At 58.1% G+C, this 20,758-nt stretch overlaps 2 protein-coding genes across 16 annotated transcripts in view; one reads left to right on the forward strand and one right to left on the reverse strand.

Annotated features, from left to right (window-relative positions):
• The window catches only part of CLK3 (CDC like kinase 3), a 28,109-nt gene extending 17,108 nt beyond the window's left edge, over positions 1-11,001 (forward strand). For 7 of the 13 annotated variants that reach the window (XM_082735875.1, XM_082735873.1, XM_082735868.1 and 4 more), the window contains 12 exons: positions 701-852; positions 1,455-1,671; positions 3,442-3,538; positions 3,814-3,880; positions 6,217-6,333; positions 7,022-7,188; positions 8,331-8,425; positions 8,521-8,650; positions 8,900-8,982; positions 9,495-9,574; positions 9,851-9,941; positions 10,592-11,001. In XM_082735875.1, coding sequence (XP_082592001.1) covers positions 701-852; positions 1,455-1,671; positions 3,442-3,538; positions 3,814-3,880; positions 6,217-6,333; positions 7,022-7,188; positions 8,331-8,425; positions 8,521-8,650; positions 8,900-8,982; positions 9,495-9,574; positions 9,851-9,941; positions 10,592-10,768 — 1,473 coding nt within the window. In that variant the 3' untranslated portion in view covers positions 10,769-11,001. The remainder of the gene's footprint in view (positions 1-700; positions 853-1,454; positions 1,672-3,441; positions 3,539-3,813; positions 3,881-6,216; positions 6,334-7,021; positions 7,189-8,330; positions 8,426-8,520; positions 8,651-8,899; positions 8,983-9,494; positions 9,575-9,850; positions 9,942-10,591) is intronic. The other 6 variants (XM_082735880.1, XM_082735871.1, XM_082735879.1 and 3 more) reach the window with 2 other exon arrangements.
• Positions 11,002-11,419: 418 nt separating this feature from the next.
• Positions 11,420-20,758, reverse strand: part of EDC3 (enhancer of mRNA decapping 3) — a 61,355-nt gene continuing 52,016 nt past the window's right edge. For all 3 annotated transcript variants that reach the window (XM_082735865.1, XM_082735866.1, XM_082735867.1), the window contains 3 exons: positions 19,294-19,447; positions 16,789-17,006; positions 11,420-13,798 (listed from right to left, as the gene is read on the reverse strand). In XM_082735865.1, the coding sequence (XP_082591991.1) occupies positions 13,464-13,798; positions 16,789-17,006; positions 19,294-19,447 (707 nt within the window). In that variant the 3' untranslated portion in view covers positions 11,420-13,463. The remainder of the gene's footprint in view (positions 13,799-16,788; positions 17,007-19,293; positions 19,448-20,758) is intronic.

The raw sequence follows: 20,758 nt of genomic DNA on the forward strand, positions 1-20,758 counted from the left end.
GGGCTGGACAGACCCCCAGGTCTGTTTGGTTGGCCCGTCGGATCGGCTAGGGAATGTATGTAAGGCCCTGTGCACCTCCTTCTCTAAAGGCTGGTCTTCTCGTTTCTGCCCATGGCCCCTGATACGGAGGTGTGGCCTTTGCTCCCTTGAGTGGGGTCCAGTTCAGGGCCTCAGTCAGGCAACCTGGCCTCAAACTTGAGGGCTTTCACCCTTTGCTCTTGTGTGTTTGTTCCCTGCCAGCAGCCCTTGGGCCTCTGGCTTGATAGGCCAGTCACTTCATAGAAGCCCACAGACAGGAGGGGATGGTGGCCAGGAGGCTCTCCTCTCTCCTTGGCCTTGGTTTTCTGGGATGGTGCTCACCAGCGCCCCCCACCCACCCATTCTGTTGCTGCACCTGTGCCCGCTTGCCGGGTGACCTGAGCGCTCAGGTCCCCAGGCCCCACGATGCTGGGCTGGGGAGGCAGCTGTTTGTTTGTTCATTGGCACAGAAGGGTGTTGCCCGTTGTGTGCTGTTGGACTAGTGTGACCTCAGAGCTCTTTTTTGCTTCATAAACCCCTGGGAGGGGCTGCCCCCAAACACAACAATGGGCCTCTTCTTCAGGAGCGCCTGGGCGCCCCGAGCAGCCCTGGGGCCCGAGTGGCCAGAGGTGACTGGCTGCCTGGCTCCCCACTGAGCGGGGCTCCCTTTCCCGTGGCCTAGATGCATCACTGTAAGCGATACCGCTCCCCTGAGCCAGACCCGTACCTGAGCTACCGATGGAAGAGGAGGAGGTCTTACAGTCGGGAGCATGAAGGGAGACTGCGGTACCCGTCTCGAAGGGAGCCTCCGCCCCGGAGATCTCGGTCCAGAAGGTGACAGGGGGCTAGGTGGGAGGAACGGGCTCCATCCCTGGGCAGGGCTGGGGAGACAGTGTGGAGGCTTGGGGCAGCCCTGGGCTCCTTCAGCGCCTGCCGCCTCTGCCCACCACCCCCCTATCTCAGCTGTGTTCCCGGGCCTCCGTATTCACTGCCATCCTGCTGCCCCTTTCTCTGTCCTTGAGTCTTCCTTCTCCAGACTGGTTCCCCATTTCTAGGCCAGCATCTCCCCTGCTGACTTCTGAGCCTCCCTCAGTGGGATTCATAACACAGCCTCTGTCCTTTCTGGAGGTTGGCTCCTCATCCTGTGTTAGCAGCCACAGGGAGTCTTGGGGTGATAGGACCCTCCAAGGCCCTTCACCCTGCTCACCTTCCCCCGTGCATTGCCTCCTGTCTGGAGGGGTGCTGCCAGCAGCCCGGGTTCTGGAGGTGGGACTTTGTGCACATGCATCCCACCCCCATCTGGATGCCTCTGCTCCAGCAGGCCCCCCCATGAGCTTTTTGTGGGGGCCTCGCCACACGCCTTTTGCCCAGAAGCAAAACCGGGCTGGTGGGAGGAAGTGCCCCATCTTACTGGTGTCCTCGCCCCCTCCCGGCAGCCATGACCGCCTGCCCTACCAGAGGAGGTACCGGGAGCGTCGGGACAGCGACACGTATCGGTGTGAAGAGCGGAGCCCGTCCTTCGGGGAGGACTGCTACGGGTCTTCGCGTTCCCACCACCGGCGGCGGTCGCGGGACAGGGAGCCATACCGGCCCCGCAAGCATGCCCACCACTGCCACAAACGCCGCACCAGGTCTTGTAGCAGTGCCTCCTCGGTGAGTGGTGGCCGGGGTGTGCTGGCTGGGGCCTCAGGGCCCTCTGGCTTTCTAGCCTTCTCTCAGGCTGGCGGGTCTGGGTGAGTACCGCCAGCCCTGCGCCCGCGTACTGGGTGTGTGTGCCTGTGTGTGTGTCTGTGTCGTCTGGTCCAGGTGCAGGGCCGAGCCAGAGGCCTGGCTCCTCCATCTTCGGGCCACTGTGCTGGTGGCGAGAGGGGCTCTGGCTCCAGCGATAGCCACCCCCTACCCCCACCTGTCTGTGTCTCCGCGCTGCTCCGGGTCACGTGATGTGCGTGGCCGGGGACATTTAGGGAACTTGATAGGGCTGCTGGTGTGTGGTCTGGCGACGTGTGGCCCGGTCTCTCAGGTCCGCAGCCCTCCCCAGAGGCCCGGAGGCCGGAGTGCCCACGGGTAGGGGAGGTCTGCCCGTGAGCTCAGACCGGGAGCGGCCCCTCTGACCTTGATTTCCAGCCGGGCCCTCTGCAGCCTCGCCTCTTCCTGGGAGGGGCGGTCAAGATGAGGGGACAGGCTGCCCATGTGATGGGGCGCATGGACGAATGGCAGAAAGGCCTGCGGCCCAGGCCTCTTCTGCTTGCTGGCCAGGCGCCAGGTGCAGGCCCTGGTCGTGGTGTTGGCACGGATGGAGGCGGTCTCGATCTCGGCCAAGGCCGGGAGCCCACGCGGCACTCGGGCCCCTCGTGCGCGTGTCAGGGGACCTGCTGTCTTCTCTTCTCCTCCCCGCCCCTCTTCCTTCCCGCCGGCCAGGAGGCCCCTGAGGATTAGTGGCGGACCCAGTGCAGGGGCCAGGCATCTCTTCTGCTCAGCTTTCCTGCGACTTCCTTGAGTGGCCACAGGTTGAGGCTTGACCGCGACCACCGAGCACGGCCTGGTGGCCTCTGTGCCCGCAGCCACACATTGCTGCAGGATGGCAGTGCAGGGCTGGGGCTCTGCTTCTTCTCTTTCTGGTGCCCTCTGTCGTCATGAGGCTGTCGCCTGGGTGCCAAGGCCAGGGCAGGAGCTGGCGTGGGGCCCACGGGGGCCGTTGTGGTAGGAGGCTGCCTGGCCCAGCGGATCCCGGGCTCCTTCCCTGCTCAAGGCCGGCGGCACGAGGGCCGCCGGCAACAGGCCATTTGTGGTGGTGACGTGACGTCTGGCCGCGGATGCCGTCTAGGGGCAGGTGGCAGGCGTGGCTCTGAATGGCAGCTGTCGGGCCCGTGCAGGGCAGCGTGTGCGCAGAGAGGCAGGCAGGGGTGGGCCGGGCGTCCTGCCGCTCAGGCCGGAGTGGCCTCTGGCCATTCCGCACGACCGGCCGTGCGCTGAGCTGGCCGCCTTCTTGCGCCGTCCTCAGCACGGCTTCAGCAGCAGGGGCCGTCTCGGGAGGGCCCGGGAGGGGGACGCGCGGTGGCGAAGGGAGTCAGGGCTGTGGCTCTCAGCGTGGCCCAGCCCTTTGGCAGCAGAGGCTTGGTGGTCTTTCTGAGCGCTGGCGGCGCCCTTCTCTTAGATAATGTCCGAGTTTTCCTTACATACCTGTAGCTGTTTTTACTTTTCTGTTTTTGAAGTCAGTTTGTGTCTTGACGTGTCCCTTGCAATATCCCTATCGTTATATATGCTGTGTGCCTTATGAAATGCTGGGATCTGGAAAATCCAACCAACCAACCCGCCGGCTCCTCACCGTCTCCACCTCTGCCTTTGACTGACACCTCAATCTGTCAATCGGAACCGCCTACCATGCGATGGGTCGGATGGCGTTTCGGGGGGCGGTGCATGCAGAGAAGCCAACAGAGCAGTAAGCGCAGCAGCCGGAGTGTGGAAGATGACAAGGAGGGCCACCTGGTGTGTCGGACCGGCGATTGGCTCCAGGAGCGATGTACAGCCACCTTTCGTAAAACTTTACCTCTCTACTTCCTCCCCCCTGTTAGACGAGACCTCTCCTGCCCGGAGGGGCCTCTAGTGCGCGTGGCGCCTTAGCGGGGCCACCAGTAATTGCCTGAATGACGCAGACGCTAGCAACTTCTGTTTTTAAGAGTGTAGCCGTGAGAGAGAAACCTTTTTTGTTTTTGAGAATTTGAATGCTGTGAACTTGCAGGAGCTGCCGGCTCTCTGCCCTGCAGGCCCTCATGCCCTGCTTCTTTTCTCTCCTAGATGAGATCGTGGGGAACTTGGGTGAAGGCACGTTCGGCAAGGTGGTGGAGTGCTTGGACCACGCCCGGTGAGCAACTCTGCGCGATGGGTGGTGGGCATCCTAGCGGGCTCATGGCAGGGGTCCGGCCTGCAAGTGCTGAGCTTCTGCTGATCCCCTGAGATAGGGAGCCGTCCTGGGGCTCTGCAGCCAGGTGGCCTCCCTGCCCATGAACTGCTGGCTGGCGAGGGGTGCAGCTCTGGTGACCCTTTGGCCCCAGGACTTGGTGGTGGCTATCGGCACATGGCCAAGGCCCTGGCCCTTCTGTGATTTGGGCCCACTTCCTGCCATCTTGTGTCAGGTTGGGGCTGGGAGGCGGGTTGGGAATACTGCAGAGCCCAGCCTGAGCAACCCCTCCCTGGCTCAGGAGGTCTGTCTGAGAGGTTGGCCACCCCGCTGTCCACCCTGTTGGCCAACTCCCTTTGGACCCCCTAAACCCAGTGCATGGCTGGGTTGAGAGGAACTAGGCTCAGGCTCTCTGACTCTGCTGGCTGCTGCCCTCTCCCACATGGCCAGGCTGGACTACGCGTCCCTCTGGGTGCATGCAGGTAGAACGGGGCTCCTCCGGTGTGTGTTTGGGGGCTTCTAGGGATCCGTGCTGCCTTCCAGGCTGCGCAGTGAAACACTTCTGTTCCCTCGCCATTCTAGCAGACCAGAACTTGTGCCCCTTTGCCTTAGGCTGGGAGGCCACCTCCCGGGAGCCCGCTGCCTCTCCTCTGAGGGCACTCTCATTGGTCTGATGCCTTAGCTACCAGGTGCCCTGTCTCTCCTGTCCCACTGAGCCATGTGCTGCCCATCATGACCTTCCCACTGTGCTCGGGGTGAAGGAATAGGACCCATGCTCCCCTGGCACCGAGCCACCATGGTACTGGGCGCTCAGAAAGGACAGTTAGACCTAGCCATCCAGCTGGCTAAGGTAATGACAGTGACTGACAGGAAATCTCCCTGGGCTCCCAGCTCCCATTTAAACACCCCTCAGACCCAGTGGTGGCCCCCGAGGTTAGGGCTGGGGCCGGTGGGCATAGGGATGGACATGTAGACCATACTGGGACCTGAAGGTGGGAGGCAGACTGGCAACTGTGACATGTGGGGGCAGCTAAGCTGTCTGGGCCATGTCCCCCCACCCCCCACCCCAAGTAGGTGGAGGGGAAGTGAGTCTCTGAAATCACTAAGGGGCAGCCACAACACTTGGGGGACTTTTAGGGGATCCAAAGGTAGTTGGCCAGCAGGGTGGTAATGAGGGGGGTAAATTGACCTTGGCCAAAGGGCAGGCCTGATCCCCAGCGCCATCCAGCCCAGGCTGTGGCTGCCTGCGGGAGCTGTGAGCTCTCTGCTAAAGGTGAGAATGCCATTGAGGGATCCTGTCCTAGGAGCCTGGAGTGAGCAGCCTTTCCTCTGAGGTCTTTCCCTGCCCTGAAAATCAGGGAAAGTGGGATAGGGAGAGAAAAACAGGTTATTTTCCAGAAGATGCCTTTGCCCTGGGGCTTGTGAACTTTTTCCTTAGGCACCACGCCAGCTTCCCAGGGGCCTCAAGATGCCACATTCTTGTGGGCCAGTGCCGTCTCACTCCTGTTCCCCCGGGCTTCTGAAGTCTGGCTGGCCCTTCCTGCTGGCCGCTGGGCCTGGCATTCGAACCTCAGCGTGGTCCCTGCTCTGTGGGCATCCTACAGGCAGGCTGTGGGGCGGGGCTGGCGGATGGGAAGCACAGAGCAGGGATGGGATTCTTCAAATCCTTACTAGACCCGGAAGAGGCCTCCTAGCACTCGGGGGTCTCCGAGAAACGCTGTGGCTGGTTGGTTGGCAGGCGGCTAGAGGGAGTGTAGTAAAGGGAGCAACCCGGGGATGCCCAGCGAGAAGACCCTACTGCTGGCACCCTCACCCTCTTGCCAAAGCTTTGTCTCATCCTGGAACCCCCACCCCAGGTGGAGCCATTTGCCCAGACCTGGAGATGTGCTTTAGGAAGGTCAGGAGGTGCTGTAGGAAGGTTCTAGCTGGGATGGCCTGGCCACGGTCAGGGCTGGCTGGCCTGCAGGTCAGGTTCCTAGGGGAGTTGGTGTTGGTGCCGGCCGGCAGGCTGGGCCTCTACTCCTTTGCCTGCTGTCTGGGGAGCTGGCAGCGGCTGGCATCAGCGAAGTCCAGGCTGGCCCTGACGCACTAACTCACAGATGCCAGGGGAGCTGGCAGGGCGGGGTGGGGAGGATGTTGCCTGGGGACAGGCTGGGGGCCAGGTATCTGCGCCCTCTGAACAGGTGCTGTTCCTGGAGTCCTGAGCACCGTTTGCCAGGAGCTGCGAGATTGGGGTGGAGGGGGGGGCAGGGAAGGGCTAGGGCACTTCTGAGAACCTCTGCTTCTTTCCTGGCTCCCAGAGGGAAGTCTCAGGTTGCCCTGAAGATCATTCGCAATGTGGGCAAGTACCGGGAGGCCGCCCGGCTAGAAATCAACGTTCTCAAAAAAATCAAGGAGAAGGACAAAGAGAACAAGTTGTGAGTGTCTCAGGGAATGAGAGGGAAGCTTTCGGTGGGGACGGTGTCTGCTCCGGCTGCAGTTGCCCAGACCCCCGGCGGAGCCGTGGCCCTTCACCCAGTTGGTGTGCAGAGCAGCACGCCCAGGCCCTGTGAGTCCTGCTGGAGGAGCCCTGGGTTTGCAGTGCAGGCTCCACCCCAAGGGTTCTGTGCTCTGAGGCGGCCTCCTGGGCCCACTTCTATAAGTGAGGGCCTCGTGGGTCACAGCAGGGATCAGAACAGATGCAGCCCCGCAGCTGCTGCAGCGCTTACACAGTCGGAGGGCTCCGAAGTCGAGCCACCCCGGTGCACTCACACTGAGCAGTTCCTCTCCTGCCAGCCCGGTGCTGAGCCCCGCAGACTCGGGAAGCTCAGTTAAGGGAGCTGGAGAACGGCAGGCACAATTCCATCTCTTTCCGAGGTACAGGGATTGTGGCCATGTCTTAAGTAGACAGGGCAGGATGCCTTGGACCAGAACTTCCCCTGTGGCAGTAGGAAGTTTAGTCCTTGCCCTGAGCTGAACAGCGTGGTCTCTGATGGGAGACATGCTTTTTGTAATTGAGGGTTTTTCTTTATGGGCATGGGTGACCCAGTGGCCTGGGGGTGGGGACCGGCCTTATCTGAGGGAGGGGCAGAAACTGAGCCCCCCACCTCCAATCTTCTCCTCTAGCCTGTGTGTCTTGATGTCCGACTGGTTCAACTTCCATGGGCATATGTGCATCGCCTTTGAGCTCCTAGGCAAGAACACCTTTGAGTTCCTGAAGGAGAATAACTTCCAGCCTTACCCCCTGCCACATGTGCGGCATATGGCCTACCAGCTCTGCCACGCCCTCCGATGTAAGTGTCCGTGCCTGCGCCTGGTGGCCTCCTGCTCCCCCGCTAACACCAGTGCACTACCAACCATCATGCCTGGCCCCAGAGGCACTGGGTCCCCTTTGGCTGAAAGGCCTTCAGGGAGGACTGTTTGGGAGGAAGGAGAGGCTTGGTTCCCCTCCAGGGGGCCCCTGAGTCCACCTATGCCACAGGCACTCAGGAATAAAGATCTTCCCCTTGTCCCTTTTGCCATCCTACGGAGGATGGGAAGGCTGAAGTCTGACTGTAGATTCCAGCCCCAGGCAGTGCCTGCACAGATGCCCTTCGTCTGACCACCCCTTCCCATCTGCCCGCCGACCTCTCAGAGCTGCTTTTGGTGGTGTGGGACTTTCAGAGGTGCCCTGAAGGGCATGGTGGTCCACACAGGACAAAGGCTCCTTAGAGAGGAGCCTAGATCTAGGCTGTTCGGGTCTACACAGATGGTGGGGGGACGGGGAGGCCCGGGGGCCCCAGACCCCGGCACATGCTGAAACTCCTCTGAGGAAGCAGGGTCCAGGCTGGAGAGAGGTGGGTCACGCTACAGGCCGGGTCTTGACCACCAGCTGGGAGCGTGGAGTCAGAAGGTGCTAACTGGGTGCCAGCATTGATGGGACAGGAGCTGGAAGGAGAAGGTAGAGGTCTCTTCCCAGGCTGAGGGATGGGAAGAGGTAGGGCTGGCCTCAGGTTGTTTCAGGGGCGGCCCTGTGGTTATTCATTGTTCGCTCACTGCCAACTTAACATTCTTTGTGACTCCTGAGGGGACCTACGTGTTCATCTTGTCCCCGGTCCTGCAAATCATGCAGCCGTTGCTGGGGAGAAGGAGCCCCCAGGCTGATGCTGCAGCCTCAGCCAGAGACCGGCTGAGGAAGAGGAGGAGGGAGGTTTTCTATACTGGATGGGAAGAGTGTCCCTGCCCCCTTGTGAAGTATCAGAACTGGCCACGGCCCCAAGCACCGAGCACTCAAGAGCGAAGCCAGTATGGAGGCAGAGTCCGCTGTGCCCCCTGCAGAGGCTGGGGGGGATCAGGGTGGCCGAGAGACCAGCTATGGGGTTGCAGTCTCGTCTCGCACCGGCCGTGGGGCCCGAGAAGCAGCCAGGGTTCTCAAGGTTGTTTCCTGCCTCCCCAGTTCTACATGAAAACCAACTGACCCACACAGACTTGAAGCCAGAGAACATCTTGTTTGTGAATTCAGAGTTTGAAACTCTCTACAATGAGCACAAGGTAGGGGTTGGGAGAGGGCAAGGCCGTGCTCTGTGGTAGGTCACCCACTGGGACCTACCTGCAGGCTCCTGACCTGCGCGCCCTCCTTGCCTCAGAGCTGTGAGGAGAAGGCGGTGAAGAACACCAGCATCCGAGTGGCTGACTTCGGCAGTGCCACCTTTGACCATGAGCACCACACGACCATTGTGGCTACCCGTCACTACCGCCCACCTGAGGTGATCCTTGGTGAGTGACTGGCTAGCCCCCAGCCCTTGATAAAGCGGACCATTGTCGGGAGGGGAGGACTAGGGGCGGGGATGTGCCTGCCCCCAGGGGCCGATGTCACTGTAGCGGCTCACTTGGCCTTCCCTGAGAAAGGGCCTTCTGTTGGGGTTTGGGCTAGGGTCCTGCCCACCAGAGTGGCAGCTGTCCTTTGACATCTGGGCTGGGAGCAGGGGGCTGAGTGTCACAGTCTCCTCCCATGTTGGTTTTCAGAGCTGGGCTGGGCACAGCCCTGCGACGTCTGGAGCATTGGCTGCATTCTCTTCGAGTACTACCGGGGCTTCACACTCTTCCAGGTAAGGCCTCCTGCATCACGGGGCTCGCCTGAGCACTGCTCCTTGGGTAGGCTGCAGGGGCTGACGTGGGAGAGCCCTGTGACCACCCCGCGTCAGCACGCTGGAACACTCAGGCTCCTGAGGTCAAGGAGTGGAGCGCCCAGGGATTCTCTTGTGCTCGGCCTCAGCGTGGAGGACCATAAGCAAGAGGAGCGAGCATTTGAGGCAGGAGCACAGCCTGAGGGAGGAGGGTGCAGAGAGGGGCACGTTTTGGAAAGAGTGAGGAAGTCATTGGAGAGAGGTGTGCGGTGATGGTTAAATCCACCTGAAAGGCTAAGGAGAGTGAACTTGACCTTGAGAGAATGGTCTGGCAGGCTGCTACCATGTCAGAGGCCGGGATTACTATTCACCTGGTGGGTTCACATCTCTTGGGGCAAGGAAGGCACCTGCCCATCTTTTTGGGTCCCTTATTTTTTTGAGGGGGCAGAGGCTGGTACTGACTCCTGCTTGCTCTATCCCTGACCTTCCAATAGACCCACGAAAACCGAGAACATTTGGTGATGATGGAGAAGATCCTAGGGCCCATCCCCTCACACATGATCCACCGTACCAGGTAAGCAGCCGTGGGGACACCTTCAGGGGTGGCCATAGGGGCCTTTCCCATCTTGGCCTTGGGTCACAAGCCAGTCTCCTGGGACACCCTGGCTCCCCCAGGCTCCTAGCAGCCTTCCCTCCCGTACTGCACTCTGAGCTGGCAGACACTCGCCCAGACCTCCCTCCCCTGCTGTACTGGGCCAGTTAGCATCCCCGGTGGCTCTGCAGTCATTCCCCAGACTGCCATGTCTCCCCCAACCCCTGAGGCTTGACCCCTTCTTTCCTTCGCTTCCAGGAAACAGAAATATTTCTACAAAGGGGGTCTGGTTTGGGATGAGAACAGCTCTGATGGCCGGTATGTGAAGGAGAACTGCAAACCTCTGAAGGTCAGTTTCTGGCTTCCCCCAGCTCGGCTCATGCCAAGGAGGCCCCAGGCACTGGGCAGACACACAGCAGAGACCGGCCGGGCAGCTACAGGCTGCCTCCTCGCTCCGGCTCTGTGGGAGGCCACACCCAAGGCTGCTGGGTGCGGGCCGTGGGGCTGCTTGCCAACCGCCCCCCCGAGGGGCCCTTAGCCCCGCCCCTCCCCCACAGGGTGGCCATGGATGTAATGGGGGAGCACCAGAAGAGCCCGATGTCAGAGACCTTGCTGCCTCCGGTGCTCCTCTTCTCTCAGTTTTGGGAAGAACTAGGCAGGACTGAGGTGAGGGGGAGGGAAGATGTAGACATGGCCTGAAATCCTCTGTCAACGGCATCTGGTGCCCGGACCAGTGAATTCTACAGAGGGGACACTGCCCACCTGTCGGGACGTTGCATGCAGGGGCAGAGGCACCAAGCCAGCGAGACGCTCAGAGCCAAAAGCTCTACACGGGCATGCAAGGAGCAGAGCCGCTCGCGGTCCAGGAGGGCAGAAGTGGTCCTCCGGGGGGCAAGCACTGGCTCCTCGAGCCCTGCAGCAACGCCTCCCAGAGGCCCGGGGACCCGCGGTGGCCCCCAGCCCCGCCGTCACACTGCGGCACCTTGTGTCCCTGAGCAGAGCTACATGCTCGAGGATGCCTTGGAGCACGTGCAGCTGTTTGACCTGATGAGGAAGATGTTAGAATTCGACCCTGCCCAGCGCATCACACTGGCGGAGGCCCTGCTGCACCCCTTCTTTGCCGGCCTGACCCCTGAGGAGCGGTCCTTCCACACCAGCCGCAACCCAAGCAGATGACAGGCGGGGCCCCCCCTCCGGGAGCTGGACAGCGGAACGGGGCTGCCCAGCTTTCTCTCCACCCTCCACCACCAGGCCCCAGGGCCAGAGCCACCCAGCGAACAGTGCAATGTGAAGGAAGGCCGGAGCCTGCAGGGGACAAGACTGGATGCCCAGCTGCCAGAAAGCACAGATTTGACCCAAGCTATTTATATGTTGTAAAGTTATAATAAAGTGTTTCTTACTGTTTGTAACCCCTGGTACCAGTGTGTCCGTCTCCAGGCTCATTGCCTTCCCTTCCCACCTTATTAATAAAGACTTTCTTAGCAGTTCAGCTTGTGGAGAGCTAAGTGTGAACTAGGCTGGCACGGAAGGGCTAGCCAGTGACCAGACAGAAGCCGTGTGTCCCTCTGGGCCACGGAGAAGAGCCCGAAGGTGGCAGGCCTGCTGGAAGGCAACAGTTTCCCTCAGCCCCCATGGAATCCCTGGCCGGTCAGCAGCTGATTTGACCTCTGCCTCTGGCCCCATCACCACCTGCCACTTCAGGCCGTGCCTGCCCAACCACCTGACTGCAGGTGGGCAACTGTGAGGAGACCCTTCTGGGCTCCTGGGGCGGGGTGGGGGGGGGCACCTCACTGCAGCCTACAGAGCGATTTACCACAGAGCCCAGGACTCTGTCATTCAGCTTTATTTTAAGTGCTGGTTTTTGGTTCCCCAAGAGCTGCATGAGTGACAGTCCTGACCCCCTGACTGGGGCCCCCTGGGGACAGGATGCCTCTGGAAGGAGCTGAAGGCAGAGGAATCATGCTGATGTGAATACCACCGGGGAAGGCCCATGCTGAGGGCAGGAAGCTGCTTCAGAGCCCCCTGCGGGGAGAAGCCAGGTTCAGGCACAAGCTCCCAGTGCCCCTCCACAAGGCCCTCACCCCCAAGGCCGCTGCAGTTCACCCAAGTCAGCAGTCTGTGGCGCCAGGGCTCCTAAAGCTGCTCCCCTACCGTACCCAACTGGGGGGGCCTTACTGCGTGGCCAGGCAGGTACCCAGAAACTATGCAGTGGTTGCTTACTAAAATGCCTATGACCCAGCACTGCTCCTCAGACTACGGCCCTGAGTGAGCAGAGGCTCAGGGAGGATACACACAAGGCCCTGGGCCTCAGGCCTCTGGCCTCCTCCCACTGCTGGAGACGATCAGACCTTCAGGGAGGATGGGAGAAAAGGAGGGACCAGCCCTCTGCCTCGCCTCATCTGCTCCTGGCTATGTTCCTATAAGAAAAGTGATAGGCAGCCTGAAACCCATGGCAGCAGGGCCTGTCCTGTGTCCATGATCCCTTGCAAGCCGTCACACTCACCCCCTCAACCAGAGTGGGTGGGGAGAGAGCAGAAGCTAAGCCTGAAGGCCTGAAAAAGGCTTTAAAGCATGAACTTTTTGGAAGAGTCCCTGTGAAGGACTCCCAAGGCATGGCTCCTGCTCTGAAAGCAGCCTCCAAGGCCTAAGCCTGTGAGGTCCGAGGGCTTTCCCGCCTTAGGATTTGAACAGCAGCATGTTCCTGTGGCTGAGCCCTGCCAGCTAGCTCTTCTAGAACTAGCCTCATTTTGGCATCTTTTGAGATAGCGTGCTGGCCCCGAGCCTACTCATCTCGAGTGGACAACCATAAAGGGTTCAAAGCCCAGACTGTAAGAACTGGGGTGGAGCCCAGACAGGGGAGGGACATGCGCCCTGCTCTGGGATGACAGCTGCAGAGGACTGTTTGAGCAGGAAGATAGGGCAGGGACAGAAGAAAGGAGGGTACATGGGCAGGCAAGGAGGCAGGAACAGGGTGGTAGTGGCCTAAGACAGAAGCACCAGGGAGCCTCTTCTGGCTCAGCACCAGGCTCCCTCAGGGACCTTCCCAATACTGAACATTAAAGCTGCACCCTGAGGGCTCCGGCCCCAGCTAGAGAGGGTATGGGGCGGGGGCACTGCTGGCAAGATGGGCACTGTGGTTCTACAGTAACATGACCTTGTACTACCTATGCTGAAAACAGAAAAACAGTATAAAATCCCCATACAGTAAAACCATCCTGATGCCACCCCCTTCCCTGCCTCTCAGAATGATGGAGTGGAAAGGAAGAAGGACCCTTGAGAAAAATCCCAGCAAACAGTTTGCATCAGCTCAGAAGAAAGGGTCAAAAGCCCCCAAACCAACTTGTGGGGGGGCTCTGGGAAGGCCTCCTCAGAGCTCTGGCAAGGAACAGAGTGCGAGTCTGCCCTCTGGTGGGCGGCTGCAGCACAGCCAGTTCGACATGATCAGAAGGGCTGGGGGGGTGGGGGAGCAGAGGACACGGAGCCAAAGCAAGTACAGGCCCCCAAACAGGACCCGCCCCACCCCGCAAGGTGCTTGCCCAGGCCCCAGTGACTGTAAACCTGAAACACAGTCTGTGAGCTGCCTAAGTCTGTAAACAAAGCCCCACCCAACCACACAGGGGGCCAAGTGTAGAGATGCCTAGAGCCACTTGGCCTGCCGCCCACCCAGGACACCCAGTGGGAAAGCCTTCCCTGGCTATCGGCAGGTGACAGATCATTTTTAAATATGATCTGTTCTCTCACAGAAGTAACAAATCCAAAAGTGAAAAAAACTGAAGGTCCATGAAGCTTCACATCCTTAAGGCGTTCGTTGTCAAGTTCAGTGTGTCCAGAGCAGCGGGGGACTGCAGAGTCCAACTCGCCCAGAGTCCCTCTAGGCAGAGTGTAATGGAATGACAAACTTGCAGCCAAAGGGTGAGTGGTAGCTGATTCCTACCTCCTGGAATACCTGCTGGGGGAGGCCAATGTCGCACAAGTAGACGCGGCCTGCGCGCTCCCCCAGGGGCAGAGGCAGGCCCAGAGCCAGCGACCACTTGGCGTCGATACCCTGTTCGCCTTCATGCACGGGAGGGTCAATGCTGAGCACCGGCGCCCGGTTCCGGTTGGCCCAGGCCACGGCTGCCTTGTACCAGGGCTGGTCCCGCAGGAAGGCATTCTCGGGGCAGTCCAGGCAGTTGATCACCAGGTCCACAGGACTAGAGGGCAGATCTGCAGGTAGGAAGAGCACCACATAAGAATCACTATAAGGAGAGAGTAGCCCAGGTGGGGACTAGGACCCAGATGGTCCCAAGGGGGGTCTTGTTCTGACACCACTCTGTGGCCTCACCACAGGCTGGCTTTCTCAAGGCCAGGACCAGCCCCAGGACTTCCAAGGCCAGGCTGGGCTGGGCACCAGAGACAAAGGGCATGTCAGCCCGGTGGACCAGTGTCCTCATGGAGTCTCCCAGGCTGAAGCCCTGTGCTGCAGGCCGTACAGGCTGTCTCCGGGGACAGCAGACACACATCCAACTAACACACAGGGTACACACTAGGAGATCTGAGAAGGGGGAGCTGACTGCCGCTGAGTTAGCCCTCACAGGGAGCTCTGCCCACACCCTAGCAGAAATGGGCTGACTTCCACATGTGACTAGCCGAACAGCAAGCTGGCCAGAACCTTGGGCTAGCCTCCTCACCCGACCTGAGCCAGCCTGGCCTTGCTGCATCATGCCCCACGTCTATCTCATAAAATAGGCTCTGCTTACAGCCCAATCTGAAGGATGGAGAGGAAACTAATCACTTCTTCAAACACTTTACATAAAAAGTTTTTCTTCTCAAACCAAGCCTCTGGGACAGCAGAAGAACAGATGTCTCAAAAGCTACGTTAAGCCTTGACCAGCCTAAGAAAGTAACTTGAGAATAGGAGAAACCAGACCAAATTCAAGGTCAGCATCCTCAGACTTGGCTCCTGGAGTTGAAATTGGAAGGCTTTTAGGTAGCCAGAGGAAGAATTACCTAAAACAGAGCATCATGTTACAGATCTCAAGCAGGGGAACCCAGAACAGGCCTGTTTTCCGGCTCCAGTAATGCTAGTTCTCAATTAGGGACTCAGGGCTTCCGTACTTAGATCTGACCACCATGATGAGGCATTGCTGGGGACCAGTAGGCTCTCAAGAGTAAGAATGGGGTCTTACCTTCTACATGTACACAGGAGCCAGAGGTTCTGGCCCAGGATCTGGCCCCAACTTGCCATCTGACCCCTGGCAAGACCCTTCCTTCGTATTTCTTCTCTCTTCTCCCCTGCTCTCACTAAAACCCACTCTAATCACTTTGTACCGCGCCCCCATACATCGCCACTGAGAAACTGCTCAGTGGGCAGAAACTGCTCACAGGGCTCCCACACAGATCTAGTGGTCAATTCTCAGCTTTCATCTGAGCCTAACTCAGAGCGGCTTGCTGGCAGAGCTGACCACACCACACCTCCCTCTTCACTTGCCTTCCAGGTGCCAGGCTCCCCTGCTTCTTCCACCCTGTCTCCTGAACTGCTCTCTCAACTCCCTGACTTCTTGTTTTTTTGTTTTTAAGACTTATTTATTTATTTATTTGAGAGAGAGAGAGAGAGAGAGAGAGATCACAAGTAGGCAGAGAGGCAGGCAGAGAGAGAGGAGGAAGCAGGCTCCTCACTGAGCAGAGAGCCCGATGTGGGGCTCGATCCCAGGACCCTGAGATCATGACCCGAGCCGAAGGCAGAGGCTTTAACCCACTGAGCCACCCAGGCGCCCCATCAACTCCCTGACTTCTAAAAGAACTTAGACTTAACAACTTCCCTACCTCTTCCTAGAAGATAGCTTATCCAGGTTTATTAGGGCTCATTCCTACCTACATCCTCAGCACCCAGACCAGACCCCTGCCCCTACCTGCAGACTCATCTGCATCAGTCAACATTTCTACCTGCATATTCAACAGGCACCTTCCTCCCCAAACCTCCTCCCGCAAGTCTTCCCAGCTCAGGATGGCACCTTCATCCTTCTGGTCACTCAGGCCAAACACCTTGGAATTGTTCTTAACCTTTCCCTGTCACATCCCTTATATCCACTCTGCAGCCTCTAGCTCCAAAACTAACTTAGAAACTAACTCCCTGGGGCACCTGGGTGGCTCAGTGGGTTAAAGCCTCTGTCTTCAGCTCAGGTCATGATCTCAGAGTCCTGGGATCGAGCCCTGCATGGGCTCTCTGCTCGGCAGGGAGCCTGCTTCCCCACGTCACTCTCTCTGCCTGCCTCTCTGCCTGCTTGTGATCTGTCTGTCAAATAAGTAAATAAAATCTTAAAAAACAAAAAACCTAACCCCCCCCCTTTACCTCCTCTACCACTATCACTGTCTCAGCCACCAACATTTCCTTCTGGTTTCGTGCAACTGCTTTTTTTTTTTTTTAAGATTTTATTTATTTGACAGAGAGAGAGAAATCACAAGTACGCAGAGAGGCAGGCAGAGAGAGGGGGGGAAGCAGGCTCCCCACCAAGTAGAGAGCCCGACGCGGGACTCAATCCCAGGACCCTGAGATCATGACCCAAGCTGAAGGCAGAGGCTTAACCCACTGAGCCACCCAGGCGCCCCAGCACAACAGCCTCTTAACACTTCTCTTTGTAAATCTCTAGTTTACTCCCAAGCAGCAGCCAGGGGATCATTAGGAATCTGAGCTGGCCTCTGCCTTCCTTTGCGTGTTCCTCCAGTGACTCTCCATCACAGTGAGTGTGAAAGTCAAACCCGTACAGCGAACCTCAGGCACTTTACCACCTGCACCTCCCTAACGCAACCCTCCGACCCTCTCTAGCTCCCTTCCCTCCTTTGTCTCATAACACCGCCAACTGGCCTAACAGAAAGCTTCCTTATCTGTCTCTTCTCTGTCCTAAACAGAGTGTAAGCTCCATGGAAGTACGGATCAAAAAAACATCCTCAGTGTCAGCAGTGGTGCCTGTTCTGTAAACGTTTGTAAAGTGAACAAGTGGGCCCCCAGCTCTCCATCTGAGTAATCAGAGAGGGAGAACAGTGAAGGGGTGGGAAATAACCAAGTCAACAACCAAAGTATTTCCTCTGTGTACAAAGACTCCAGCAGGCAGAGCACGCCTTACATCTGTGATGTTCCATCTGTCGCCACTGGGCGGCAGCACCGGACCATCCAACTACAGGAGGAGGGTGCAGGCCTGCCCTAGGCGAGTGCTCACCTTTGAGGTTAGATACTTGTTGGCCTTGGGTCTTGCTGAAAAGAGATAGCTCATTGGTGATGGACTCCAGCATCTTGACAAAGTTGGGCAGGAAGAGAATGACCTGGACATCATGGTTAGCCAGGTGCCTTCCACAGCTGATCCCCTGAGCCCCTTTCACATGGGGGCCACACAGCAGGGCCACTGTGGGCCTCTGGTGAACATTTTTGGGATTCAACCTAGAACAGAAGGCAAATAAGTATTAGCAGCTGCAGACCTGCCAATCCCTCCCAGAGAAGGTGAAAAGCCACACACCCCAGGGCTACAGGGTGGCATTCCCATGGTCCCACACCCCGGTGTCACTTCATCTAGTGGGTCCTCTCACAAGGCAGCTCACCCACATATTGAGCCATACAACACTGTTGCCAGAACATGGCTCTCCGACCAGAAACACGGAACTGTTTCTGAAAGGCTCTTCCTTGCTTCTCCTCAGATGAGGTCCCCTGCGCAGAAAGCCCTTCGCTTGGCAAACTCTGACCCACCCTTTCTCTGGAATCCAGCTCAAGCCTCACCTCTTCCAGGGTTACTCTGGCTCAGCTCCTAAGAAACTCAACAGCAGCAGCAAACAGGGCCGTTCTAAATCGTCCTCAATCAGGTGCCAGGCCAAGTGCTCCTCACTGAGCCACCAATAAGTGGAATAAGGGCAACACCAGATACAAACAAGACCTTTTCCACAGGATGCTGTGTGTCCACGCACGCACAGCACTCAGAACAGGACTGTCACGTTACATCGCAGGTCACAGAGGCAGCAGGCAGGCCTTCCTGGGCTCCTACGCTGGCAGCTCCCTTGGCTACCCATGTCCTGATGAAGTCACTTCCAGCTCCTGTCATTCAAAGCTGAGCCACAGGAGGTCTGGATTGACTGGAGCTGTTCCCAACTCACAGGCCATACGGCTTGCCTCAGGGGCAGAAGGCAGGAGGAGATGGACAGCAAGAAATGGGCTTAGGTACCTCCTTAGCAGTGACAGTCACTTACTAGTCTCCCGAAAGGAGGCAGATGACAGATGCTGTTCCAGTCAGAGAGGAAGCCCCTATGCTCCAAGTAAATTTGGGGGCGTTTAGCAACGTACTCTGCATATATACCAAACCACTCATTTCCCCCACTACGTGTGCATCTGAAGGAAATATGGTGAGCGCCTCTCCCCTCACACAGACACTGCTGTGTCGTGGCAGCTGCCTCACCCACGGCTGCTCCTGAAGACTCCTGCTCTCACAGAGGCACCACCGTCAGAGGACGCAGACCCTGGCATCACACAGCCGACAGCAAGGGTCAGGGACCAGACACTGGAAACACGCCTGTCTGGACAGGAGACCTGGCTCCACCACATAGCGGCGGCACCAAGCTGGGCACGTCTTTCCGCTCCTGGAGCCTCAGCGGGCTCATCCTCAAACATTAGGCTACTATTCACCTTCAAGGTGAAGCCACAAGGCTCAAACTGAACAGGGCTGTGAGCACAGTGAGAACTGCATAGGACTGGACACACATGAGGAAGATTACTAGCTATGGCAACCCTTCTCAAAGGGGCTGCAGGAGTTGGCCCTTTGGAGAGGTCAGAGGCGGCAAGAAAAGCCAGCCCACAGACAGCTGGCCCCAAGAAGCCGGCTAGAGGGCACTGTGATGGGGTGAGGACATTCACATCCTGCCCCCACAAGGCTGTTTCTGAAATTCCCATTGGCAGCTCAGCTCCTTACTGCGCAGCTGAGGCAAAGCCCGACTTCCCAGCCCCACAGGAAGGACGTCACAGATCCCAGCCACGACCACGCTCTCCATTCTGTCCGCCCTCAGCGCAGGCTACTCCCCAGACCTGGACCCCCCGCCCTGCCTGCTGGCCTGTTAATGCCTCCTCAGCCCCCGCAGGACTCTGTGTGGATGCTGCTGCGGCCTCCTCGGCGATCCTGCTTCCTCTCCTGCCACGGTGTACCTTCCGGACACCTCACTAGCCTTCCAGAGGGCAGGTGCAGTATTCTACTCTTCTTTGTGTGCCTAGTTCTAGCACAAGGACTGGCACACGATACCAGTAAGTGACCACAAATAAAATTAAGCACTGCTCTTGACACAGAGGCCCAGAAAGGAGGTAGGAAGGCACCGACCTCCAGCTTTCCCAACCCAGTTGTCAGGGTGGTTCTAACAGTGCTCAGGTATGGAACTTGGGCTAATCTGTATCTCAGCCCCTCTGAGTGAAGGACAAGTGCCAAAGGCTGAGTCTCTGAAGGCTCTTAGAAGGCAGGTCTCTGGGAGCCAGCAAGAGTGTCAAAGCCAGCAGTTATCAGGAAAGAAAGGGTCAAAGGGCAGCTTGCCTAGAGAAGAATGAGGACTTCCGGGAGGGTAAGAGGGGCAAACAACACCCTCAGAGCACCCCGGGGAGGGACTTCACACTGACAGACTCCTCTGGTGGGGGCGCGGTGGCACCTCGGCAGGGCAGCACCTCCCCACCCTCAGCCTCCGCCCAGTCCAGAGGCGTTTACCTGTTGGGTCCTCCAAGCAGGGTCAGGGCCATTTGGCTGGCGCACACTCCTGTCATCTCCAGTCTCCGCTCCAGAGTCAACCCGTGCTTCTCAGCCACAGACAAGAGCTTTTTGTGCAGTTCATAGGAAACACTTGGGACAACCAGGCCAGAGTCTGCAGTTCAAAAGGAGATGGAGAGAGAAAGGGAAAGAGATGACAGGAAACCATACCAACAAATGGACATACTCGATCCAGGATTCTGTGACAGCCAAGACTCTAAGACTAGCCCTCCCCTGGCCTAGCTGCCTAGGGTGGGATGGAGGTGTACCCTGGAGCCCTCCACAGCAGCAGCTGGGAAGTAACACCTTGTGCCCATTACCAAAGAGCAGGAGCTAGCTTAAGCTCTCTGAGCACTTTATTCTTTCAGGTTTTCTTTATGAGAGAGAGCGCATGAGGGCAGGTACCCACGAGGAGGAGTGGGGTAGGGGGCAGAGGGAAAGGGATGAAGAGTCCCGCTGAGCAGGGAGCCCAACACATGGCTCAATCCCAGGACCCTGGGATCATGCCCTGAGCTGTATGAAGTCACTTAACCGACTGAGCCACCCAGGCGCTACTCTCCTAACAGTTCCAAATCCAAACAGTTCTACCAAGACCTATTTGGTTATTACAGAGAAAGGGCTGGCACAGCATGGAACAGCAACTTGTGGGCCATGTCAGAAGAGACCATGCTTTTCCCAAAGTGGGGGAAATGATATCCCTGGCAGTGGCACCGTCCTCAGGAGCAGACTCCTCCTCCTTCCCCACAAGAGGAACAGACACTGACTAAGCCTCCTGACCCTCAGGTCCTGGCTGGATGGTGTGCTGACCCCATCTGCTCCCCACTTCCTCTTCTTCCTCTTCTCTTCTACTCAGCCCTTCCTCTTCGCTTAAAAAATTTAATTAGCAACTTGTTTTCTCAAATAATTTATCATTTTCTTCCACATCTGGTGTGAATGTAACCTAATACTCAAACCTCAGGGCAAGAGCACATGGAAAGCAGCCTGCTCAGAAGAATCTTGAATATTTTATTTGCCATAGAGAAAGGAACTCTGTAAAGGTTAGGGAGAGCCAGTCGCTGAAAGTACAGCATGGAAAATACTTGGTTTCGTAAGGCCAAAGTCTGCAGCAGCTGGGACACAGGCAAGAGTCTCATACACATCAGCACCAACACACCGGGGCCATTTCAGGGCCAGAAAACCAGGACAGGAAAGAAACACCAAAGTAAAGAATTGTGATCTGTAACGAGCAGCTCGTCTTGACAACCAATGCCATCTTACAAATACCAGAAGCCACTGGACTGGCCCCAAGAGAGACCTTCACGCACGAGCCCCACCTGGCCTCACTGGCTGACAGACGAACGCACACAGACTCCAATCAGCAAGCTGTCATGGGACCGCACCTAACGGGTTTTGTCAGGCTGGATCCGACGCCTTCTCAGATCCTGCG

Source organism: Mustela nivalis (assembly GCF_964662115.1).
Source record: "Mustela nivalis genome assembly, chromosome: 6".
NCBI classification, from domain to species: Eukaryota; Metazoa; Chordata; class Mammalia; order Carnivora; family Mustelidae; genus Mustela; species Mustela nivalis.